We start from the raw sequence: 27,064 nt of genomic DNA on the forward strand, positions 1-27,064 counted from the left end.
CTATGACAATAAATTGAACCTTGAATCTTTCAAATTGCTTTGTAAAATGGGGTTAGCCGGGCAATTTACTCGGTTAAAGACCCTTTCAAGTCTATTTGAAAGGTCCAAATTAGACAAGCTTGATCAAAATACACCTGAGTTCCAGACCCATCTTGGAGGTAGTCAGGGAACCCAGTAAAACTTACCCAAGCGTCACCCTCCGCCAATTTGAAAGGGCAAATGGCTCACCTGGTTAATCTGGTGATGTCAGTGGTTGTGGGTGTGTGTCACAGGGACCGATGGCTGGCTCAATGCAGGAGCAATGGTCATCTTCCTTACCCATAATCCCCCATCCTGCTGAAACCATCCTGGCCTTGGCAGAACAGTTCCAGCAGCATGGGGGATTATGGGTAACGAAGACGGCCATTGCTCCTGCATTGAGCCGTCATCGCAAACCAGAGTGGCACATCTCGGCAGTACCACCCCCCACCATTCATGGCAGCACCCAGCCTGATCATGGAAGCACCTCGCCCGATGCGGTAGAACCACCCCACCCCCCACCCCCATTATTTTTGGCTTCGTTTTGGGGTGGTTTCGTGCCTCATTGGGCATCTGAGCATTACACCCCTGCTGCCAAGTCGAGAGTTAGATGGGAAGAGTTAGGTAGGGGGGAGGGGGCGACGGATGGACAGTGGGGTGCATTTAGGAGAATTTTAGTTTAAACAGAATGAACAGATCGAACAGTGGATTCCCTGTGGGGCTGCCTGTGAGTGCATAGCATGGACTTCATTGCAGGGGCAGAATCCCCCTTAAATTGCTGAGTCGTTGATTAGGTAGGTAGGTTAGGCTGCTGTTTGAAAGGAGCAGGAGGTATCAATCACCCTGTAATCTCACCCAGGTCCTAGGAGGGCTACCTGGGTGCTGCAGTTTGAAAAGGCCTACTGTGTAACCAATGAGTGTGGTGTTCAGAGTCACTCTTGATGCAGACCAAAGCCTCTGCAATGTAATAAAAACACAGGCAGCCCCACAGGGAATCCCTGTTCTATCTCTTCTTTCTGTTTAAACTAAAGTTCACAATTAATCATACATGGCTTTTACAAGTTTGAAAAAGAAAATAGAAAGAAAAGAAACTCCCCAATCCACCCAGTTTCTCTCTTGATAGATTTGTGTCTCTCTGTTTTTAAGGAACATGCAGAAAGAATGCAGAGCCTGGACCCTGGACCCAATTTACAGTGAGGGCTGCTTTCATTACTGACTTGAACAAATTGAACTCCTTCGCTCTTTGATCTCCCCCCCCCACACAAAAAAATAATAATCAAGGAATATGTAATCTAGAGGAAGGCATAAATCCATGTTAACAAATGTGTCAGAGTTTGGAATTTGGGGATTTTCAGCATTCCTGGAATGTCTACCACACAGAGGGCAGAGGAACATGGATGTCCCACAGTTTCCCCAATATACCCTTTACACACAAACAAGCAAACAATGAATAAGCCACTGGGCCCCTCAAACCTGCTCTGCCATTCAATGTAGAACAGAACAGAGTCTTCGGCCCATGTGTCTGTGCTGAATATAATGCCCAATTAAGCAAACTCTCTTCTGCCTCCTCGTGACCCTTGTCCCTTCATTCTCTGCACATTCACCTAAAATCTTCTTAAATGCCACTATTGCTTCTGTATCCACCACAACTCCTTACAGTCGGTTTCAAGCACCCATCGCTTTCTGCAAAAAATCTTGCCCCACACATCTCCTTTAAACTTTCCCCCTCTCATCTCCAATGCATCTGCTGTGGGGGTGTGATATTTTGTCTCTGAGAGCAAGATTCTGACTGTTAACCTCATCTATGCCCCTCCCTCAAGTGATCAAGGTTCACCTACGCTGGCCTCAAATCCTCCTGTACCAATAACTTGTCTTCTCAATCAAATTTTCCTCTGGTTCCTGAATCCTTCTGGTTGAGGTGTACAAGCTCTCTGGCACCAGGGTAGCCTTTCTGAGGACGTAATGCAGACCAGTCTGAGCAAGACCTCCATAATTGAACCTTACATTATACATTTTAATATGGTGGATTACACTCCATCCAATAAACCCAAATGACCTGTAACTATCCTCAGGTGGATTAATAAACACTGCCTGAAATATTAATATAATGCTTTTATTTTTGAGTCAACGGAAAAGTGAATATTTATTAGGTGATTTATTATTTCTCCAGTTGGATAAATGATGGATATCTGGTTGAGGTGGAAACTCTCTAAGCATTTTGCATCCAGTCTCTTAAAACACAAACTATATTTAGAAAACCAGAATCAGTATCCAGTTTTGTGTCATGTACACGTGTCACAAAATGTGTTGTTTTGCAGCGGAATTGTGCATTAGAGGTGCAAAAATTTAATAAATTATGGTTTCATAGATACAATATTTAAAAATAAATAATTCATTCAAAAAGAGAAAAAAAAGTGAGGTAGTGTCTATAGGTTTCATTGTCTGTTCAGGAATATGACGGCTGAGGGGGAAGAAGCTGGTTTTGTAACATTGATTGCGTCTTCAGGGTTCTGAACCTCCTCTCTAATGGTAGCAGTGAGAAAAGGGATGGCCTGGGTGGTGAAAGTCCTTGATGATAGAGGCTGTGTTAGGCATTCAAAAGAAAGAGAGTGAAATATGGAACAAATGCTGGGGCAGGATGAAGCTATGAAGTTCCTCCAATCTTTTCATCCTGTCAATAAGATTGCAGCTGATTTGTAAAACGCAGCTCTGCATTCTTTCTGCATGTTCCTTAAAAACAGAGAGACACAAATCTATCAAGAGAGAAACTGGGTGGGTTGGGGAGTTTCTTTTCTTTCGATTTTCTTTTTCAAACTTGTAAAAGCCATGTATGATTAATTGTGACTGAATTGCATGTAACGTAATTGATTGTATGGCATCTAATAAATACAATTTTAATAAAAGAGAGAAACGCAAACAGATGCTACAACCTTGACAAGATGCCCAATACAAAGGTGCTAGAGAAACTCAGTCACACTGCATCCATGGAAAGCCATGGGCAGTTAATGTTTCAGGTCTGAGCTCTTCAGGTATGTTGGAAATCAGCTAAATGCCCAAACAAGGTTAGATACAGGTGGGGGGGGGGGGGTGTTTCGGAAGAAGGGAAAGAGGCTGAGGTGATGGGGATGGTGCAGAGAGCTGAGAAAGACAGATGAATTGAGAGAAAGGAATAGAATCTTTACAGAGTGATAAGAGTTGCAGTCAAGGTAATCGTGGAAGTCAATGGGCTTCAAAACATGTGTCTGGGAAGTTTCTCTTCCAAAATGGAGATCGAGATCAAGGAAGGAGAGTGTTTTGTCAGAGATGGACCAAGTAAATTTGAGGCTGTGGTAGAAGTTCACAGCAAAGTGGATGAAGTTGATGAGCTCATTATGGGTGGTCATCAATGTAGCAGGGGAAGAGTTGAAAAGCTTTGGCTGTAGATTGTAGCATGGCTCTGCTCCAACAAAAATACAGCTGAGTCCTATGCAAGTACCCATGGTAACACCTTTGACTTAGAGGAAGGTAAACTTCCTAGATGACTTGAAGGAGAATCTATGGAGGGTGAGAAGAAGTTGTGCCAGGCAGAGGAGGGTGGTGATGGAGAGGGACTGGTTAGGTCCAGAACAATTTCACAAAGAAAATGAATACCTATTCCCATGTAAACTGGAGGCACATGGGAGATTACAGACACTTGAATACAAAGGCAAACAAAATCTGCTGGAGGAACTCAGAAAGTGACCATTCTTTCACCCCCCCCCCCCTCCCCAAGGGTGCTGCTCAACTCACGAATTCCTCCAGAAGAATGTGTTTGACTTTGTCAACTCTGACCCATCCTGGTCACACTCTCTCCTCCCACATCAGGCAGAAGATACAAGTACTTGGATATGCAATCCCAGATTCAAGGACAGTTTCCTCATTGCTGTTATCAGGCTCTTGAATGGTCCTCTGATTGGTAAAATGTGATGCCCTTCGACTGTTTAACTTTACTTTTCTCGGGACTCTGCACTTTGTAACACCACTCCCCTGACCCTTTCATGAACTACATCTTCCACTTTTGATTAATTTTTGCACTTTCTGCTATACAAATTGACTTGCCTAGATAGAATGCCAAACGAAGCTTCTCACATGAAAATAAGCAATTCAATTCAGTTCAATGTCTGTTGTGGGTCAGATTTTCAGTGAACAAGTCATGAAATTCAGTATGTTACAGCAGCATCACAGGGCAAAAGTTTATATTACAACCATCTTATGACATTACTATAAAAAATAGTGCACAAAAAGCAAGACAGTGTCTTTGGTTCATTGATTAGTCAGGAATCTGATGGTCACTGATTGTCCGTTGATTCACCGCTAGCATTCCTGCAGCCAGTCAGACCATGTCAAACCGAGCTCCAGATGCAAACCTTCGACGCGATCAGGAAGTCTTCAGTGCCCTTGGCACCCTCTCACATCCCGGCTCTGATAGCAATATCCCTACAGCCGGTCTCAAGCCAGTCTCCAGCAGTTTGCAGCCTGGTGTGAGAAGGAGCCTAATTTGCTCACATTCTTTCTATGCTGATACCGGAGGCAGTTCTTACTCATGGCGAGTGGAAACTTCTGTTGAAACGGTAGTCAAATTAGTTTGATGTGAAGCAATCAAATTTTTTGCAAAGAAAATTCTTATTCTGCATACATGTCATGTTATTTACTTATTAACAGAAACCTATCCAGTGCATTCGGATTTGAAGCAGAAGACAAATAGAAAAGAGCTTCAATCAACTTACTTGCCCAAAGGTGAATATTCAATGTTTAGCCATTTCCTTAGTGACCCAGCCCTGGTTAGGTATGGATGGCACAAAAATTATTGTGCAGAGGATGCGTTATTTCACGTTCAATTGAATTCAGTTGGTTTTATTGTCCTTGGAATATGCGGCTGTCTGTATGTATTGAGTTTGTAAGTCCTCCCCGTAGCTTCTATGGGCATTACCTGGGTGCTGCCATTTCCTGCCACCCTCCAAATTGTACGGAGTTAGTCAATGAATTGGGTGTAATTGTGTGACATGGATTTCAATAGCTGGAATCAGTTTCTACTGTGTTGTAAATAAAAAGAAAAACAGTTAAAACTCTGGTTTTCTTGCTATCCAGGCAGGTCAAATTATACAGCAGGTAGTCCAATGATAACAAGTCAACAAATGAATCAGTGTAGTGAGGGATGTTACAATGTCACATGGTGCAGGGTATGGAGAAAATTATTACTATAAAAGATTGTGCAAAGGCATCATCTTTTGTCAGTGAGAAATCCTTTCAAAACTAAAAGTAGGTTTTTTTTGTTGGTTTAATTATAATTATCCTGTATAATATCCCTTTTTAAAATCTTATTAAGATTGACGTTGTATAGTATTTAATTGATATATATGTACAATTCTTTCTTTGGCTTGGCTTCGCGGATGAAGATTTATGGAGGGGTAATATCCACGTCAGCTGCAGGCTCGTTTGTGGCTGACAAGTCTGATGCGGGACAGGCAGGCACGGTTGCAGCGGTTGCAAGGGAAAATTGGTTGGTTGGGGTTGGGTGTTGGGTTTTTCCTCCTTTGACTTTTGTCAGTGAGGTGGGCTCTGCGGTCTTCTTCAAAGGAGGTTGCTGCCCGCCAAACTGTGAGGCACCAGGATGCACGGTTTGAGGCGATATCAGCCCACTGGCAGTGGTCAATGTGGCAGGCACCAAGAGATTTCTTTAGGCAGTCTTTGTACCTCTTCTTTGGTGCACCTCTCTCTCGGTGGCCAGTGGAGAGCTCGCCATATAACACGATCTTGGAAAGGCGATGGTCCTCCATTCTAGAGACATGACCTACCCAGCGCAGTTGGATCTTCAGCAGCGTGGATTCGGCCTCTGCCATCTCGAGAACTTCGATGTTGGTGATGAAGTCACTCCAATGAATGTTGAGGATGGAGCGGAGACAACGCTGGTGGAAGCGTTCTAGGAGCCGTAGGTGATGCCGGTAGAGGACCCATGATTCGGAGCCGAACAGGAGTGTGGGTATGACATAATTACTTTATAAAATTTATAAATTTATAAAATGTATAATTACTTTAACAGATAATCACATTTAACTATAAGGGATGAAATTAAAATATGGCATACTGTGTATTTAATTTAAAGTTTATATATACACATTATTATTTTGCCTTGTTTTTTAATATTTTATACATGGATTGTTATGTTAAACTCAATAAAAATATTTTGAAAACCAAGACTGGTAACAGCAGGAATGAAACTATCCTTCAATCTGGAAGTTTGTGTTTTCATGCACTTGTACCTGCTGCCGGATAGAAGGACTGATGGAAAGACAAGAAACCCTGACCATAGTGGGTGAACCCTTCAACATTTTAGCAGCTCTCCAAGGCAACGAGAGTTACAGACTCAGTCGATGGAGGGAAAGTGTGATGATTCGGGCCGTGTTCTCACCTCTCCAGTTTCTTGTCATCTTGGGCAGGACAGATCCATACCAAGCTGTGAAGCATCTAGATGGCATCCTTTCAGCGATGCATCTGTAAAAGTTGGCGAGCAGCTAACTTTTCTCGGGCTTCTGAGAAAGTAGAGTCTCTAGCTCACTCTCTAAGCTGCAACATCAAGGTGGTTGGACCAGGACAGGTTGCGGGTGATATGTACTTCTCAGAACTTGACACTCTTCACCATCTCCACCACAGATTCATTGATATATACAGACACATATAATCCCTCAATTTCTGGAAGTCAGTGACCAGCTCCTTCATTTTGTTGCTATTGAGGGGAGGTGGTTGTCCTGTCACCACACCACCAGGCTCTCTTCTCTTTACCATACTCCATTATAATTCACTGTTTGAGATCCGACCTATGGCAGTGTTGTAGAGTTAGTACTTTATGGAGTCACATAGCATGGAAGTAGGTCATTAAACCTCCATGCTTTTCTGGTTATCACATAACCGTCCAATGACTCAGCATGTCATGCAACATCCATCAGAAGTAAAAGCTGGTCGAAGGTTTTGGCCCGGAGTTCTTCATCATGTTTCACTTTTATGTTCTGCACTTGGCCCCAGCAAATCTTTGTGTTTACACTGTTACAAGATCAAACCAGCAACCACAAAGAAGGCATATCACACAGGGGTAAAGATGAACAATTACTTTATTAACAAAAATTCACCTTCAAACTTTAATTCAAAATCCCCCCCTTTTATAACAATGCCCACTGGTTACTATGCAAATTCCTATAACAGTGTAAAACTAATAAATTCCCCAGCCTAAATACAACATACATAATCAAAGTCTCAGCTACACTTCCAACCAGCCCACAGAAAAACTTAGATACAAAACAAACACAAAACACACAAGACTCAAAGCTTCAATTTCAACCGAAGTAAAGATCAATGGCTTGGTCCAGATTCTTCTGGCTGTCTTCAGAATGTTCATCCCTTTTAAAATGCCCAACATTCTAAACTGCCTCCCAGACAAGGACTCATACTTGGGCCTCCTTACACTTCACAGCCACACCCAGTGGTGGTTTGTCTTCCAAGTCCAGAAATTTCTAGATCATCTGCACATGTCCAGTCTGTCTCGCACTCTCTCAGCAGTCCACCTTCACCTTGGCTCTCTCAAAGGCAAACTGTCACTTTTTGAATGTAAAACCACACAACACATAGGTCAATACACAACACAGAACTCTGTAACAACACCCCTCTATACCAAACCCTTTTCCCAAAACTAGGCCTGCAGCCCTCTTTGTCATGGAATCTCAGACACTCATCCAGATTATGTGAGAATACCCACCTCCATCACACAAAAAATGATGCTCATTCTCATTGATGCACTGATGGTCATTTCCCCAAGTCCCCTGGACTCTGGACAGATCCTGGCAGATTGGAAAACAGCAAATGTAATGCCATGGTTTTAAAAAACAAATGTTTATAAAAGACAGGTAACAGTGTGTCAGATATCTTCCTGTCAGTAGTCAAGAAAAGTTTAAAGTTATCATTGAGGAAGAGATAGCAAAACATCTGCACAGAAAGCAGCAGAGAGAGCATGAATTTAGGAAGGGAAAGTCATGCTCTAAAAATTTACTGGTATTCTTTTAAGGATACAATGAATACAGTGAGTAGAGGGGGAAACAGCTGGAAGTTGGACACTTGGATTTTCAGAGGGCTTGGATAAGGTGCCACATGGAGTTGGGGGTAACATAATTAGCATGGAGAGAGATTTGCATAATCAATAAGTGACAGAGAGTTATGATAAATGGATGTTTCTCTGGTTGGCGATTATTGGTGAGCAGAGATTAGTATTGTGCCCACAACTCTTTATGGAGGGACTAACTGTAGTGTATCTAAGCTTGCTAATGACCCTAAATTTATTGGAAAAGCAAATTGGGTAGAGAGTCTGCAGAGAGAAATAAACCATGAGTGGACAAGGGTCTGGAGTGTAACATTGATAAACATGAGGTAATTCTTTGGAAATAATTTTTTTTTTCTTTTTAAAAATCACAAATCAGAACTTAAATGATGAAAGATTGCAGCATGCTGTTGTGCAGAGTCCTGGGAGTGCTTGCACATGAATCACAAAAGGTTTGGCAGATGCAAAAAGGATGTAGGTAGAGAGTTTTAGTACCTTCAAGTTCCTGGGTGTCCAAATATCAGAAGATATCCCCTAGAGATAGCACATTGAGTCAACTGTGAAGAGGTCACAGCAGCACCCATTCTGTCCAAGAGGTCTGAGGAGCTCGGCATGTTGTCAAATACACTGTGGAAAGTATGCTGACTGGTTTGGTAACTTGAGTGCTCAGGATTGCAGAAAATAACAAACCTAGCCATGTCTATCACGGGTGCTGACCTCCTGTCTATTGAAGACATCTACCTCAGGCACTGCCTCATGAAGGCAACCAACATTATAAAGGACCCCCCCCCCACTCCACCACCCTGGTCACAACTTCCCACTGCTACCTTCAGGGAGAAGGCACGGAAGTTAAGCAGGTCTAGATTCAAGGACACTTTGTCCTCTCTGTGATACACTGGTCGTAAACTTCCCGCCGGCACTATGGAAACACCATTTCGTTCTTGTACTAATGTTAATATTATCGGTCTCTATCTGGACAATAATTTAATATTTCCCATTGGAGTCTGCAGTTATTTGTTGGAGATGCTAGAGGAACTGGTTGGTCGATCAGCATCAGAGGGAGAAAAGAATTATCGACATTTCATGTTGGAACACTGTTCAAAACCCTGCCTATTCTTTCCAACTGCTGCATACAGCCTCAGTTTACGAGGGCAGCAAAGATTTGCACAAATCTTTCCAACTCGCTCAGTTCCTCCTGCAGTCTACGTTTAGCTACAGACTTCAGCATCTACATTCTCTCAAGTGCATCCAAGAAGATGTGAGACTGTTGAGGCACAGTTGGTGTCTCATCATTACATTTTTGGTCTTCATATAGCTCAGAGAGAAAGCCAAGCCTGCACTGCATCACAAAACCAGAAGGTGCTTTTAAAGTCTTATGAAATATTGCAAAGCAATAACTAACTGAGCCCATTGGATGGATTCATGAAATTAAAGCTGTGTGCAGAGGTCACTAATTTAAGATCCAAATGCCATTATCAAGACATTTATTCAGATTCATTATTCACAATTAGCCTATACTTTATTGGAGTTATTTTCCTTCTGAGCTGTACCTCAAATATAAAAGCAACAACTCCAAATGTGAATTTGTGGCTGCCCAATGCACTACTGATCCTATAGGATTTCACTCATAGATGCAGTGTTTAAGTGATTAAGGAGGTGCTATGTTTAATTTGGACTGATCTTTCAACCATAGCACAATGGTGTAGCCAAACAGTGGGGCAGGTAATCACAACACTGGCAAGAGCGGCAAAAATTTGCATAAATTTTTCGAAGCTTCTGATCAAGCTGAGAAGACCTCAGAGAACCATTTATACAAAAATAAGAAACTTTGCAAAATCTTTCATCTCTGCAGATGGAATGTGGTTGATACTGGGCTTCACTCCAAAGAAAAGATGTCAGGGTCCTGAATAAAGAAACAGATGGTGATAATGAGTTCATTGTACACTATTGGACAATGTATAGGCACTGAAATTGTTACTTGCTGAAGCTAAGGAGGTACTTTTTAAAAACAATCTACAATGGTTTGCTTAATTGAATTAAAACGAAACAATAATTACAAAAAGAGTTCATGCTTCCTCCTACTCTGTTATTCCCAGCATGTTCTGTTTTATTTCAGATTTTCAGGACATCTTTCATTGACTGATCTCATCACTGCTGGATTGTATCCTTCTCATTGATCTAGTACCTGATCTCATAGCTGTTCTGGTCTCCAATGGCTGAGATACACTGTCTTAAATAAAGATGTTGATTAAGGGTCAGTGGGATAGGATATCCATCCCGGCATCAGACATGGGTTCCAATTCCAGTCTGACGATTACAGTTCAGATGTTCCTGCTGCAGAACTTGGTGGGTGTTGCAATCAGAGGTATTATCTTTTAAACTGGATTTTAAACCATCTTGAGAAAGCAGAGCAACATACTGATTGATCAACTTCACTGCTCAAATTGAAACTTATTGTCGCTTGTCCAAGGAGCAGCAATAAAGTTTGTTTTGCAGGCACTCCTGCTAAACATCCCATACACAGTAAAGCAAGCAAGACAATTCAGAAGGACAGAGTTGCAGAGAAATAGATAGTACAGACCAAAGACAGCAAAATTTTACTGGTGAGGTTCATTCAAGAGTCTAATAACAGCAGGAAAGAAAATATTCTTAAATCTGGTGGGGCTAGATCTCAAACTCCTGAATCTTCCCATAAAATGGGATGAAGAAATGTGGCTAGGTAGTATGAGCCTTTTTTAATATAGAACACTATAGTGCAGTACAGGCCCTTCAGCCTTCGATGTTGGTGCAACTTGTATATTCCTTTTAAAAAAAAAAGTACTAAACCCTCTCTACCCCATAACCCTTTATTTTTTCGTCCATATACCTGTTTAAATGCCCCTAATGTTTCAGGCCCCACCACCATCCCCAGCAAGACAGTCCAGGCATCCACAGCACTCTGCATTTAAAAAACTCTCCCCTGATGTCTTCCCTAAACATCCCTCCTTTCACTTTGTACACATCCTCTGATATTTGCTATTCCTGCACTGGGAAACAGGCATTGGCTGTCCACCCTATTTATGCCTCATAATCTTGTACATCTTAAGTCACCTCTCATCTTTTTATGCTCGAAAGAGAAAAGTCCCAGCTCCGCTAAACTTGCCTCATAAGACTTATTTTCCAATCCAGGTAACATCTTGGTAAATCTCCTCTGTACTGTCTCCATAGCTTCCACATCCTTCCTATAATGAGGTAACCAGGACTTGCCAGAGATTTGTGGAGTTGCAACATGACCTCGCTACTCCGGAATTCAATACCCCTATTAATGAATATCAGTATCCCATAGGCCTTCTAACCATCCTATCAACCTGAGCAGCAACCTTGAGGGATGTATGATTTAAACCCCAAGGTCCCCCTGTTCATCCACACCCTTAAGCAACCAACCAACTCTGCCTCCTAGTTGTACAGATTGAACAAAGGAGGCAATTATTCAGACTCCTGACTTAGTTCCACTACAGCAGCCATTCTCAACACTTTTTTGACAATGACCCCCCCCCCCCCCCACCACCCCCACACCAAATAAACTCTGCTCCAAGTTTATGGGTCCCCTTCCTCATGAAGCAGTCAAGTTTGGTTTATTCTGTACTTCTACTGACAACACAAAAATCAAAAAGAAAAATATTTGAGTTATATGAGGTTAAAAAGAAAACAAGGCTTTTACTTCAATGTGCTATGGCCTGCAGGAAGGTTGGGGAGTAGGAGCCACCATTGAAAATGGCTGATTTAAAGCACTGACTGCAAATTTCTTTAATAATTAAACTTGTGGATCAATGTTATTATTGGCTTGGCACATCTTGAATAAATATACAATGGGTTCAAGGCTGTTGCTTATTGTTTACAGTAATCAAATGGCAAATGCAATTTTTCTCAAGAATTAGGTATGTTGATTAAAATGTCTATAAATTACTCCAAAGGGTATTTGCTGCAAACATGCTTCACATATTTATTTGGAATTACTCCCTGTACCATTTTAAACTTAAGAATTGTTCCTTTCAAAGTTCTTCCTTTTCTGAGCTCACTGTTGGTTCATCAAAGTTCTTTCCCAAATGTGAGGTCTTCAAGCTCAAATGTCCATCCCAGTGGTTCTCAATCTTTTTTTTTCCTGCTCACATACCACTCTAAGTGAGTGGGAAAGGAAGGTTGAGAACCACTTCTCTAGACCCAATTGTTACTGAAATATTTTGCTTGCAAAAAATTGTCATTGGCCCATTTCATTTGGAGTTCTGAAACCATGCACATAATGAGTCAATTAGGTACAATTAAAACAGTGGTTTTCAAACATTTTCTTTCCACTCACATACCATCTTAAGCAATCCCTTTCTAATCACAGAGCCCCTATGGCATAGGGATTACTTAAAGTGCTATGTGAGTGGAAAGATAAAAGGTTGAGAACTACTTGTCCATTCCCTTGGCACCCATGAGTCGATGAAGGGTTTTGGTTCAAAAAGTTGACAAATCTTGTGGCTGCTTGCCACCGCCCCCGCCCCCCCCCCCCCCCCCCCCACCCACGGATTCCTCCAGCAGTTTGTGATATTACTGCAATGTTCCTGTGTGATTCTGCCCACACAACTGGCTATTGGCTGATCTGCTCCATAATTTCCTCCATAAACCTCCCCATCACTCCACATACACACACCTGCGTTAGCATCCAGCACTTGGACCACACTTCAATTGACCCTTCTCTTTTGACTTTTAAGAATTGGAAAGTACTTTTGCTCCTCAATTCCTAAACAAAGCCATGGAGTTATGTACCCCAGACACAAAACCTTCACCCCACTCGTCCATGTCGACTCAATTGTCTATCCGAGCCAGTCCAATCTGTCTGATCACCCCATATCCCTCTAAATATTTCCTATCCATGCACCTGTCTACACATCTATTAAATGTTACCATTGTTCCTCCTCTACAGCTTTCTCTGGTAGCTGATCCTTAACCCTATCTCCAGTGCCTCCAACACTAGAACCCATTGAAGTATCCAGACTTACAATTTCTCAACTCCTACTCACCCCCAAAATGAGAAGGAGGGTGCACAGGGAGTCTTCAGAGGAATCTTGAAGCAGGGTCTGAAGGTCGCACAACATTTCTGGCCAAAAGGTTTGTACTATGCTGCTCTATGTGTGCCTAGGAATGCAGAAGGCTGCACAAGTGGGAAACATGCAAAGTCCATCACAGGCACCGATCTCCCACCTGTTGGACATCTAAATGATGTGCTGCCTCAAGAAAGCATCCAACATCATAAAAGACCCCCATCATCTTGGTCACAACCTCTTCTCACTGCTATCTTCAGGGAGAAGGGACAGAAGCCTGAAGTCCTGCACCTCTCAGTTCAAAAATCAGTTTATTTCATTAAAATTTCTATTTGTTTTTATTTTAAACTTAAAAATTTTAAAAAATTAAAATTGTAATTTTTTTCAATTTAGACTTACAGCCATAACAGGCCATTTTGCCCTAAGAGTCCATACCATCCAATTAATCTACACCCCGGTACATTATGAACAGTGGAAGAAAACCAGAGCCCCCAGGGAAAACCCACACAGACATGGGGAGAACGTACAAACACCTTACTGACAGTGTGGGATTCGAACCATGATCCCAATCACTGTCACTTTAAAGGCATTGCAATAATCACTAGGCCAATCGTGTCTCACAAACAACTCTCAGGCTCCTGAAGCTCCCATACTACCCTGACCAGGAGTAATTCCTGGACAACCAAAATATCAGTCTGCAGTACTGAATCATCACTTATTTTCTCACACTAATTGGAAATGTGAATATTTAATCAATCCTTAGATTTATAATCTCTTTTTCTGACTTGGGAAAACCTGACAATTTTTTGTACTTTCTCAGTGTAATCCTACATCTACTTTTGCCATGTTGACCTCATAATTCATAGTATTGAGGAGTTAGAACGTTATGGTAAAGTTGTAGAAGGCATTGGTGAGGCCAAATACGGAGTGTTCTGTACAGTTTTGGTCTCCTGACTGCAGGAAAGATAGCAATAAAATTCAGAGAGTGAGAGAAGATTTAGTAGGAGGTTGCCAGGACTTCAGGAACCGAGTTACAGGGAAAGGTTAAACAGGTTAGGGCTTCATTTCCTGGAACGTACAAGAATGAGGGAATATTTGATAGAGGTATACAAAATTATGATGTGTATATATCAAGTAAAGGCAAGTAGGCTTTTTCCACTGAGGGATACAGACCCGAAGACATGGGTTAAGGGGAAAGTTTAAGGGGAACTTCTTCTCACAAAGAGTAGTGGTCATATGGAATGAGCAGAAGTTGTGAATGCATACTCATTTTTAACATTAAGAAAAATTTGGACAGGTACAGGAATGGGAAAGGTATGGAAGGATATAGACTAGACGCAGGTTAGTGGGACGAGACAGAATAATAGTTCAGCACAGACCAGAGGGCCAGTTTTTTGTTTTGTAATGTTCTATGGTTCCACCTGTGTTACAGCAGCAATAAAAATTTCAGTGCATCTCCACATTCCCATATATGCCAAAATATTCTCATCTCAATACTGAGAGAATTGAGACACTAAAAAATAGGGCTTCTGCATTGGATTGAACACTGGAGCTCATTAGTATCTTCTTTTGAATTCTTTTCATTTTTCTGAGCTTTGTCAGGGCAGAGATCAAACTGTGGGGAATTTTAAGTTGGGAAAAGGTGGGCAGCTTCAAGTGAGATCTCCTTGAATTTCTGGAAAGAATGTTCATGAAGAAATCTACTTGAGATTCTTTCTGATACTCAGTGAAAATCTCACTTCATGCTAACTTCTCACCCTGATCATTACCCAATTCAATCAATTAAAACTTTTGTTTTCCATCAGGCAAGTCAGGAGAGTAGGTGGTGAAATTATTGGCATCCTTTTGGAGAGGGAGAGACACAGAGACACATGGAATGAGCCAACAGGCTCCACCCACTGTCCCAATCCTTCCCTTCACATCCCTATCCTTCCAGATTCCACCATTGATGTCTCTACGTGTTTTCCCCAGCCTCTATGGCCATCTCCACCTGCCTATCAACCCCTCTCCTCACCTACATCCACCCATCTCCTGCCTCACCCAACCCCTTCCCCTAACACCGTGATGCAGTCTTGAGCTGTAACATCAGCTATCCCCAGTCTCCGCCAATGCGGCCTGGCCAAGCCGAGATCCTCCAGCAGTTTGTTTTCAGGCTCCGCAACAATACTTTGACCTCACTCTCAGTGAGGTGCTGTGCCTGTAAATGTGTGGAGGAAAGGCAGCTAGAAAAATGCCCAAACTGTGAACTGAGAGAATGATAAATAAGGATATGTTACCAGCTTCTGGATCTGCGGACTTCTTGCTGCAGTAATGTTGTCATGAAGAACAGTGCAGCTTGTTCATTCAACCCTTCTCAGCGTGAGGATGGTCTCAACCACTCTACGTGCCCAAGACTCCAGGATTATGATTCCATTTGTGTGGTGACAACTGAGCTTTAAATCACCACCAACTCCGCAAACACACCATCAACCTGATGCAGCTTTAGTATGCCCCCTCATTGCTATGGGTAGCCCTGAGGCTACATTTAGTAATGAATTCAAGAGTTTCTTGAGAGAATGTACTGTTTTTATCCCAGCCCTCATAAAATGTTAAAGCTGAGGAGTAATCTTGCCTTTGATTTACCTTGTTTACCATCTGTCGGGATTTTCACATTTTTATCTGCAAAGTGGTACTGCCACTCATTCACCTTGGAACCGAATTTCCATCTTCCTTTCCCAACTTTGTGACATAGCTGAAAATTTGTGAATATCGGGCAATTGTTTCCAGTTCCCCGAGGCAATAGGTTATAGTTAGTCTGCTTCATCACCTTCCAAGCAGGTTGCTTCAGCATCTTCTGTGAAAACATCCCGCAAAGGGGACACCTGCAGAATGGTTTTGTCCTTCATCTGGAGATGCACCGCAAAATGTTGTTGCAAAAGGATGAGGAGTGTGTTGGGGAAGTCAAACATAGGACACTATCAACATAAGCCTTTGCTCCTTCCCCCCCCCCCCTCCCCCACACCTGTTTGCCCAATCTTGACATGACTGAGAAAGAGTTCAGGCCTGAAACAGCGATTTCCTGTTGCTTTCCAGGTACAGTGCCTGACCTGCCGAGTTCCAGAGACACAATGAGCCGCCAACTGAAGTGGTGAATGGGCAGGTACTGTACATGGATGGGAGGGATATGGAAGAGAACATCCTGGTGGAGGTCAGTGGGGCTATACAGAACAATAGTTCAGCACAGACTAGAAGGGCCAAAGGCCTGTTTCTCCGCTGTCATGTTCTATAGAAGTATTATTCATTGTTCGCTGGTTGAGAACAAAGAGCAGGGTGTATTCTCACTGCCAGAAGAAATTTACAATAAGGGCTTGCTGAAAATAGTGATCAGACCAGGCAGGAGTGGGAAATGTATGCAACAGGCTGGACAGGTCGAAGGGCCGGTTTTCAGTGCTGTAATGTTCTATGGTTCTCAGGCACCATGTTTTACCTGGTATCAGATCTTGGATTAGGATGTGCTGAGAGAATCTTCTTTTTTTTTCCACACTATAAACCATATTGACCAAGATACATACAGACATTTTTCTTCTTAAATATATCATCTTTGAAGCAATCATTTTTTATGCTTTAATCATGGAGAATATTTATTCACAATGAATCTAATAGTAATCAATAAGCAAGTTTTGTTTGGCAATATAATTTTCCAATTCTTCCCTTTGAGAACTGAGAGAATCCAATTTAAAGAGAACACAATTTTTTAAAAAGCAAACAATATAGGATGGGTTGCTGATGTTTGAAGCAGACCTAATGGGTTGTAAGTAGTGCATTGGTCATTCAGCATCCTCATTGCCTGTGGTAAGAAGCGGTTTCTCAGCCTGGTAGATCTGGCTCTGATACTCCTGTACCTCTTTCCTGAAAGGAGCAGCTGGAAGATACTGTGTTACCAACTTCTTGATATGAATCATTGAACAACTGACATCTCCCACATCATGAATTTTTATCTTGTTAAGTTATATTGCAGGTTGTTGAACATCTTTTAAAAATCCAAATATATTACATTTCATGATTTCCCTTTATCAATTCTGGTTGATGCTTCCTGGAAGAATTGCTTTTGTATCTGTGGTATTTATCATTCTCAGTGGGGTCCTTATGGACCCCCTCGGGGCCACAAGACATTCAAGTAAAAGCCTTGTTTTCTTTTCACCTCACGTGACAGAAATACTGTATTATTTTTATGTAGTTGGTAGGAGAGAAATACTGAAGAAACCAAAAACAACTGTTTCACAGAGAAGGGGGACCATAAATTTTGAGCAGAGTCTTCAGTGGGCCATCACCTTAAAAAAAATGTTAAGAATGGCTGGGCTAGTCAATGTAAGTGGCGAGATTCTCCATTTTGAATATGGTTATTGTCTGGTACTTTTGTGGTACAAAACTTATTTTCAGTTTTCCAGTCTCTGCCTAAATGTTGAGGTCTTTTTGCATTCACCATTGAGTTTAGTGAAACACGAAAGTCTGCGGATGCTGGGATTGCAGTAAAAACACTCCAAAATACTGGAGAAACTCAAACGTCTATTCAGCGTCCATAAAAAAACAAGGATATATTGCCGACATTTCAGGTCGGAGCTCTTCAAGACACGTGGCAGAAGCAGGAAATCTCAGAATCCAGACCAACAAACCGTATGGATAGAATTAGGGATGAGGTAAGAATTTATCATGTTTGTGTGGAAGGAGACAGGGAGTGGAGAAACAGAGACAGGGAATGTGATAAGGGAAGTAGTGAGGGGTGGGAGGGGAGCTTAATGAATCCAGAGAAGTCTATATTAATGCCATCCAGTTGGAGCGTGCCCAGGTGGAAGAGGTGTTGCTCTTCCAATTTGCAGATGGTTTCAGTCCGGCAGGCATGAGACCATGGACGAATATGTCAGCAAATGAATGGGATGGAGAATTGAAATGGGTGGCCACTGGGACATCCATTCTAATGTGGTGGACAGAGACAAGGAACTCAATGAAGTGATCTCCCAGTCTTTCCAATGTAGAGGAGACCATCAAAGACTTTTGCTTTGTTCTGGTTTCTTTCCCCATCTGAATTCTGAGACAGATTTCCTGCTTCTGGCTCATTCTACTTATTTATTGAAGGACTCAGGCCTGAAATATCAGCAATATATCTTTTCTTTTTATAGACGCTGAAAAACCGGCCAAGTTACTCCAGCATTTTGGTGTTTTTACTACAGGGATGGGCTGATTCATTTGCAAAGGAAATGAATGTTGCAGTCAGCAGAGACAATACTTCTAACCTCAGGACAAAAAGGAAGATTAATGAAGAGAAAGTTGCTGTTTATAGTTGATATTCAATGATATCCATCATGGAATGTAATAGAGACAGCAATTGTCCATCATTGGTCCCATGTCTTCCCCGAGGGACTCCTGCATCAATGCCCTGCAGCTAAGAAGACTGACCTCCAACAACCATAGGAATGAGTCCGATCATGGATGTCCTTTGAGCAGGTGAAACCACACTCAGTCAAAGGCTGCCTTGAAGTCAGGAGCTGACAGATTCCCATTTTCAGACTTCAGATCCTGAGTCCACGTGAGCACCAAAGCAGCAATGAGATCTGGGATTCAATGAAGCTGGTGAAATCTAAATTGAACACCAGCAAGCAGGTTATTGGAGAGTTACCATCACATGATAGAACTGCTGCTCTGTTCAGATCAGATTCTATTTATTGTCATGTAATAAAACATAAGTGCCAAAAGGCAGACAAAGATTCACCATTAGAATTGCCTGCCAACCCTTACACTCCAAAATGGAAGCAAGAGAGTCCATGGATTTGCCTCCAGTGCTCCTGCAGCCTCTGCAGTTGCACAAGGCTGCAGGCAAATCTTCAGCAACCAGAGCCCAGATCCAAACCACTGACATGAAGAAGCCTTCAGCACCCAGGACAATTCAGGACCCCTTCTTGCCTCAGTACCCTCTCAACTTGGTTTCAATACCCGGTTCTCATGAGCCAGTCTTCATCAGCCCACAGCCTGGCACGAGTCCTTTGACCTCAAGTCAGCAACGGCTCACCACCTGTGTATCCTACAGCTGTAGACCCCCTCATTGGTCCACCAATTATGGTCACCATTCTTGATGGCACCTTCCAGTCCTTTGCTGATGGTTGATAGTGAACTGTAGGCACCAGATGGGGTTGCCCTGCTTATTGAAAACAGGGAAGCCCTGGGCAATGTCCAAGCTTGTAGAGTAGGTGACATTGTTGTACCAACACTGAAGTGACTTGGTTGAGTGGAAGTCACCACCCTGACTTGGTCTGGGGTGTGGACAATGTTCTCAACTGCTTGAGGACAATCAGGTTAAGTGAATCAAATTAGTCAGACATGGCCTTCTGCAACTAAAGGAACATCAGGAAGTAAATGAAGTGGATCATGCACTCACATATCTCTGCAAATTCAGTGGCCTCATTTATAGCCATTCATGTTGTCAGAGATGTTTTATGATGGCATTACCTTTCATTAATTGCCCACCACTATGTACGACATTATGTGGAAGGACTACAATGCTTTGCTCTTGTACCTTGCTTTTGATGGAAAAAAAATGACCAAAATGTGTGTGGGGGGAGGGGGATTACAAAAAATTAGAAGAGTCTCAATGCAAATCTCACCATCTAATCATTTCTAGGATGTTCCCATTGCCCTTCTGACACAAAGTTGCTATTTTCCAGTCTTCTGTGTCTCAAGAGGATGTAAAGATCTCAGCCAAGGCCCCAGAAATCTCTTCTCTTGCTTCCCTCAGTATCCTTGGAGAGATTCCTTCAGACTTATCCACCTCATTGTTTTTCAATACACCCAAAACAACATCTTCCTCCTCCTCCTCCAATTGGTACATGAATGGGAGGGATAAGGAGGGGAATGGTCTTGGTGTTGGTCCATGGAAATCAAGAGAATAATAGTTTGGCACTGCCTAGATGGGTGGAAGGGCCTGTTTCAGTGCTGCAGAGTTCCATGGTTCTATATACATAGCACAAAAATCTTCTAATCAAAGGCATCATTCAATTCCTCATCTTCTGGGCATTTTCCAAGTACTCATCTTCTCACCATACAAAAATTTAGAAGGCACTGGGGAACCTCAAATAATTAATTAACTGGTATGAGTGACAGAGAAGTTAAAATACTTGGATGAAGTGGGTCGGACTTGGGCGAATATTGATGTAGACCATATGTTGTGGTTCTCCATATTCTATGCCACAGGATCTGTCAGCACCATACATTTCTGAAAATCAAATTACTTCAGGAGTTTGCAGAGGTTTGGGTCTGACATCAAAAACCTTATCAAAGTGCTACAGAAGTGTCATGGAAATGGCACTGACCAGCTGCATCATGGCCTGGTAGGAGGGCACCAATACCTCTGAGCAGAAAGCCCTTCAAAAGGTCATGGACACAGCCCAGTACATCACAGGCAAAACTCTGACCATCAAGAAAATCTACATAGAGCACTACCATTAGAGAGGAGCAGCAATCATCAAGAATCCTCCCAGGACAGGCTCTGTTCTCACTACTAACCATCAGCGGAGGTATAGGTGCCGCAAGACACATGTCACCAGGTTCAGTTGCTACTCCTCCACCATCAGTCCTAACCAACTCAGAGACTCATTTAAGGAATCTTACTTTTTAACATTATAATTAAAAATTTACTTTCTGAATTGTAGTTTGTTAACATTCTACACCCATCTTTTCTTGAGTAGTTTTTTTTGCAATACTGACAAGTAGAAATTCTGCCTGGTCCGCAGGAAAATGAATCTCAGGGTTGTATGTGATGTCACCTACACTGACAATAAATCAGAACTTTGAAGCTCATTATAGATAAAATAAAATGCGGATGCTGGAAATCGGAAATAAAAACAGTAAGTGCTTTCAAGACACAACAGGTCAAACAGCATTTGTGCAGAGAGAAACAACAGATGTGTTCAGGATCTGAGATCCTTCCAGATAGTTTTCTGTTGCACCAGTTGTGATAACTTCTAACTTGAACTTAGCTGAGCAGTTTCTGTGTCTTGGTCATGGAATTAATGCTCAACAAGTCTCGAGAAAGGATCCTGACCCACAATGTTGACTGACCATTTCTACCCGTGACCTCCCAAGTTTCTCTAACAATTCTTAGTTGCTGATGGAATTAATTGCTAGTTTCATCTGTCAGGAATGTGTATGCCTGTCTGCAACTAAGCCACGCCTATGAATGCAATTGGAAATTACATTTTAAAATGGCTCGTGACAAACAAACAATAAATGTTTACATTGCTCCCTTCAATGGACTATTAACACTTCAGAGGGGGGTTTCTTGTATCCACATGAGTACAATCCTATTCCTCAGTTTCTTCCATATACTTAATATTTTTCATTTCCCAATTTTCATTAAACAGATAAAAATCACAGCAGGGATTGTAAAAACTAAAGAATAGCACAACACCAGGATATTGTTTAAAAAAAAGACATTCTTAATGAAGGTGTCAGAGCAAAGAGTTTATTTTTGGATGGTTACAGAGGACAAAGGAACAAAAAGAATTCACTGCCAAGGAGGAGCAGAGGAGAAAACAAGTAAATGGAGAAATCAAATAGAAAGTGATTGAAAGCAGCATTCGAGCAGATTTGGTCCAGGCAGGGACAGAAAGACAAAAATTACAGAAGAAATAGCAGGAGTCGGCCATCGAGTCTGCTCCGCCAATCAATGAGATCATGGGTGATCTGGTTGTGGACTCAGCTCCATTTACCCATCCACTCCCTGTATCCCTCAATTTTCCCACTATTCAAAAATCTCTGCAATAAATACATTTAGTAAAGCACCCTCTACGGCTACCTTGGGAAGAGAATTCCAGATTCACCACTCTGGGAGAAGCAGTTCCTTCTCATATGTCCATCTTATTTACTTAAAATGTTACAGCACAGAAAAAAACAGGCCATTCAACCCTTCTGGTCTGTGCCAACCAATAAAACTAGATACTCCCACTGACCTGCTCTCATTCCATAACCCTCCAGACCTCTCCTATCCATGTATTTATCTTTTTTTTTAAAGTCAAGATTAAATCTGCATTCATTACATCAGATGGCAGCACATTCCACACTCCTACCACTCACTGAGTGAAAATCTTTCCCCAATATTCCCTTTATACCTCTCCCCTTTCAGACTAAAGCTATGATCTCCCCATATTTATCTTCCTCAATCTAAGTGGAAACATCCTACTCACAACTACTTTGTCTATACCCCTCAATCTTATAAACCTCAAGTCTCTCTTGACTGTTCCAAGGAGTATATCCTAACCTGTTTAATCTTTCCCAGTATCTCAACTCCTGAAGACCCCAGCAACATTCTAGTAAATCTCTGCAGTCTTTCAATCTTATTGATATCTTTCCTGCTGCTGGGTGACCAGAACTGCACACAATATTTCCAAGTGTGGTCTCAACAGGACTTGAATAACTGCAACATAACATTCCAACTTCTATACTCAGAACTTTGATTTACAAAAGCTAAGATGCCAAATGCTTTCTTTACAACCCTGTCCATATGCAATTCCACCTTCAGGGAATAATGCACATGTATTTCCCCAATCTCTTTTCTCCTCCGCACTCCTAAATGGCCTACCGTTTACAGGGTATATCCTACCCCAATTCGCTCTTCCAAAGTGCAACACCTCACATTTATCTGCATTAAATTCCATCAGCCATTTTACTGGCCCAATTTTCCAGTTGATTCCATATCCCTCTGCAAGCTTTGAAAGTCTTCCTCATAGTCCACCTCACCCCCTATCTTTGTGTCCTCAGCAAACTTGCTGATCCAATTCACCACATCATCTAGGCAATTTGTATAGATAACAAACAATGGTCCAACAATTCCCCCGAGGCACACTACTCAACATAGAACTCCAGTGTGAGAAGCAACCATCCACTACATTTTCTTTCACCAAGCCAATTTCGAATCCAATTAGTATCTCGATGTATACCTAATATCCTAATATTTTGAACCAACCTCTCATGTAGGACCTTGTCAAAGTCCTTAAAGTCCATATAAACAACATCCACAGCATTTCCCTCAAACTTCCTGGCAAGTTCCTCAAAAGCTCTACAAGATTTGTTAACCACAACCTGCCAAACAGAAATCCATGCATGCGACTTTCCTTAATCAGCTGATGATAGTCCAAATAACTATATATCCTATCTTTCAGAAATCATTCAAATAATCAGGCTCACTGGCCTACAATTTCTGGTTTACTCTTGGAGCCCTTCTTAAACAGTAGGACATCATGAGCCACCCTCCAACTCTCCAGCACCTTTCCTGTGACTGAGGAGATGATTAATATATCCACCAGGGGCCCTGCTATTTTCAGCACTCATCTCCCTCAAGGTGTGGGGGAATATCATATTGGGTCCAGGGGATTTGTCTACCTTTGTTCAGCAGCAAGCACCTCCTCTATCTCCATATGCTCCATGATACTTCTATGTTTCCCTTCCATCCTTATTCACTACGAGTTTCCTATGTAAATATTGACGCAAAAAAGTTTAAAATCTCCACATTTCATAGGTTCCACATGGAAGACCACTGGTTTTATAGGAGTCCAAATTTGTCCCCTATCCTTTTACTTTCAATACATTTGTAGAAACACTAGATTTCTCTTCATGTTTTCTGCCAAAGCACCATTGTCTTTTTTTTGCCTCCTTAATTTCCTTCTAAAGCATTCTTACATTTTCTATATTCTGCAAGTAACTCATTTACTCCTTGTTGTCTATACCTCCTTTTCTTAACCAGCTCTCCGATATCCCTTAAAACCAAAGTTCCCTGTGTCTGTTAACTTTGCCCTTATTTTTGGTAGGAACATGCAACCTCTGCACTCTCAAAATTTCAGCCTTAAAGGCCTTCCTTCTGCTGGATGCATCCTTGTATAACATTCCAATCAACTCCAAGATCCTTCCTCATTTTCTCAAAATTAGCCTTTCTCCAATTCAGAACCTCAACTCGAGGACCAAATCCATCCTTGTCCATAATTAACTTGAAACTAATGATCTTATGGTCACTGGAACCAAAATGCTCACCTACACATACTTCTGCCACCTGACCTTCCCATTTCCCTAAAAGATCGCATGTTGCATCTTCTCTTGTTGGTACCTCTGCATATTAATGCAGAAAACTTTCCTCTACACATTTGACAAACTCCAACCTATCTAGTCCTTTTACTGTATGAGAGTCCCAGTCTATGTGCAGAAAGTTATAATCTCCTACTATCACAACTTTGTTTCTTACACTGGTCTGCCTATCTCCCTGCAGATTTGTTGCTCCAATTCTTTTGGTCTTTTGGGCAGTCTATAATACAGCACTTCCCGTTCCTCACCTCCACCCATATGGCCTTTGTAGAAAAGACCTTAGTGCTGATCTGTCTATCCACAGCTGTGATATTTTTCCTGACTATCAATGCCACAACCACCTCCTTTCCTCCCTTGCCCTCTATCCTGTGAAAAAAATAGAACCCTGGAACATTGAGCTGTTAATCCTACTACCAAAACTCACTAACAGAAATAATCTCAGAAACCCACATGCCAATCCTCACTATAAACTCCATCTGCTTTATTGACAATACTCCTCACATTGAAATAGAGGCATCCTGAGCAACCCTGTCTTTATATGCAGTCCTTACAGGATTCACATTGTCTTCCACGTCTACTATCTGCTCCAACACACATGGTTACCACCCCCCCCCCCCGGCCAGCGTCGTTTCAGCGTCCCCCCCCCGGCCCCCCCGGCCAGCGTCGTTTCAGCCTCCCCCCCCCCCCGGCCCCCCGGCCAGCGTCGCTTCAGCCTCCCCCCCCCACCGCGCCCCCCGGCCAGCGTCGCTTGAGCGTCGTTCCCCCCCCCGGACCCCCGGCCAGCGTCGCTTCAGCCTCCCCACCACCCGGCCCCCCGGCCAGCGTCGCTTCAGCCTCCCCACCACCGGCCCCCCGGCCAGCGTCGCTGGAGCGTCCCCCCCCCCGGCCAGCGTCGCTGGAGCGTCCCCCCCCCCGGCCAGCGTCGCTGGAGCGTCCCCCCCCCCCCGGCCAGCGTCGCTGGAGCGTCCCCCCCCCCCCGGCCAGCGTCGCTGGAGCGTCCCCCCCCCCGGCCAGCGTCGCTGGAGCGTCCCCCCCCCCCGGCCAGCGTCGCTGGAGCGTCCCCCCCCCCCGGCCAGCGTCGCTGGGAGCGTCCCCCCCCCCCCGGCCAGCGTCGCTGGAGCGTCCCCCCCCCCCGGCCAGCGTCGCTGGAGCGTCCCCCCCCACCCCCGGCCAGCGTCCGTTTCAGCGTCCCCCCCCCGGCCCCCCGGCCAGCGTCGTTTCAGACTCCCCCCACCCCCCCCCGGCCCCCCGCCCAGCGTCGCTTCAGCCTCCCCCCCCCCGGCCCCCCGGCCCCCCGGCCAGCGTCCGCTTGAGCGTCGTTCCCCCCCCCGGACCCCCGGCCAGCGTCGCTGGGGCGTCCCCCCCCGGCCAGCGTCGCTGGAGCGTCCCCCCCGGCCAGCGTCGCTGGAGCGTCCCCCCCCCGGCCAGCGTCGCTGGAGCGTCCCCCCCCCCCGGCCAGCGTCCGCTGAGCGTCCCCCCCCCCCGGCCAGCGTCGCTGGAGCGTCCCCCCCCCCCCCGGCCAGCGTCGCTGGAGCGTCCCCCCCCCCCCGGCCAGCGTCGCTGGAGCGTCCCCCCCCCCGGCCAGCGTCGCTGGAGCGTCCCCCCCCCCCCGGCCAGCGTCGCTGGAGCGTCCCCCCCCCCCCGGCCAGCGTCGCTGGAGCGTCGTCCCCCCCGGCCAGCGTCGCTGGAGCGTCCCCCCCGGCCAGCGTCGCTGGAGCGTCCCCCCCCCCCGGCCAGCGTCGCTGGAGCGTCCCCCCCCCCGGCCAGCGTCGCTGGAGCGTCCCCCCCCCCGGCCAGCGGTCGCTGGAGCGTCCCCCCCCCCCCCGGCCAGCGTCGCTGGAGCGTCCCCCCCGGCCAGCGTCGCTGGAGCGCCCCCCCGGCCAGCGTCGCTGGAGCGTCCCCCCCCGGCCAGGCGTCGCTGGAGCGTCCCCCCCCGGCCAGCGTCGCTGGAGCGTCCCCCCCCGGCCAGCGTCGTCGCTGGAGCGTCCCCCCCGGCCAGCGTCGCTGGAGCGTCCCCCCCGGCCAGAGTCGCTGGAGCGTCCCCCCCGGCCAGCGTCGTTTCAGCCTCCCCCCCCCCCCCCGGCCCCCCCGGCCAGCGTCGCTTCAGCCTCCCCCCCCCGGCCCCCCGGCCCAGCGTCGCTTGAGCGTCGTTCCCCCCCCCCGGACCCCCGGCCAGCGACGCTTCAGCCTCCCCACCACCAGCCCCCCGGCCAGCGTCGCTTCAGCCTCCCCACCACCGGCCCCCCGGCCAGCGTCGCTGGAGCGTCCCCCCCCCCCGGCCAGCGTCGCTGGAGCGTCCCCCCCCCCCCCCGGCCAGCGTCGCTGGAGCGTCCCCCCCCCCCCCCGGCCAGCGTCGCTGGAGCGTCCCCCCCCCCCCGGCCAGCGTCGCTGGAGCGTCCCCCCCCCCGGCCAGCGTCGCTGGAGCGTCCCCCCCCCCCCCCCCCCCCCGGCCAGCGTCGCTGGAGCGTCCCCCCCCCCCCCCGGCCAGCGTCGGCTGGAGCGTCCCCCCCCCCCCCCCCGGCCAGCGTCGCTGGAGCGTCCCCCCCCCCCGGCCAGCCGTCGCTGGAGCGTCCCCCCCCCCGGCCAGCGTCGCTGGAGCGTCCCCCCCCCCCCCCCCCGGCCAAGCGTCGCTGGAGCGTCCCCCCCCCCCCCGGCCAGCGTCGCTGGAGCGTCCCCCCCCCCCCCCCCGGCCAGCGTCGTTTCAGCGTCCCCCCCCCCGGCCCCCCCGGCCAGCGTCGTTTCAGCCTCCCCCCCCCCCCGGCCCCCCGGCCAGCGTCGA

At 45.2% G+C, this 27,064-nt stretch overlaps 1 protein-coding gene and 1 long non-coding RNA gene across 2 annotated transcripts in view; both read left to right on the top strand.

Annotated features, from left to right (window-relative positions):
- The window catches only part of LOC138741735 (uncharacterized), a 33,944-nt gene extending 17,622 nt beyond the window's left edge, over positions 1-16,322 (top strand). Inside the window, exons 2-5 of the long non-coding RNA XR_011343724.1 lie at positions 4,699-4,773; positions 10,236-10,280; positions 13,104-13,252; positions 16,258-16,322. This is a non-coding gene — a long non-coding RNA (uncharacterized lncRNA). The remainder of the gene's footprint in view (positions 1-4,698; positions 4,774-10,235; positions 10,281-13,103; positions 13,253-16,257) is intronic.
- Positions 16,323-24,880: 8,558 nt separating this feature from the next.
- Positions 24,881-27,064, top strand: part of LOC138741986 (basic proline-rich protein-like) — a 2,913-nt gene continuing 729 nt past the window's right edge. The window contains exons 1-3 of the mRNA XM_069896184.1: positions 24,881-25,187; positions 25,395-25,820; positions 26,382-26,580. Coding sequence (XP_069752285.1) covers positions 24,881-25,187; positions 25,395-25,820; positions 26,382-26,580 — 932 coding nt within the window. The remainder of the gene's footprint in view (positions 25,188-25,394; positions 25,821-26,381; positions 26,581-27,064) is intronic.

Source organism: Narcine bancroftii, chromosome 8 (assembly GCF_036971445.1).
Source record: "Narcine bancroftii isolate sNarBan1 chromosome 8, sNarBan1.hap1, whole genome shotgun sequence".
NCBI classification, from domain to species: domain Eukaryota; kingdom Metazoa; phylum Chordata; class Chondrichthyes; order Torpediniformes; family Narcinidae; genus Narcine; species Narcine bancroftii.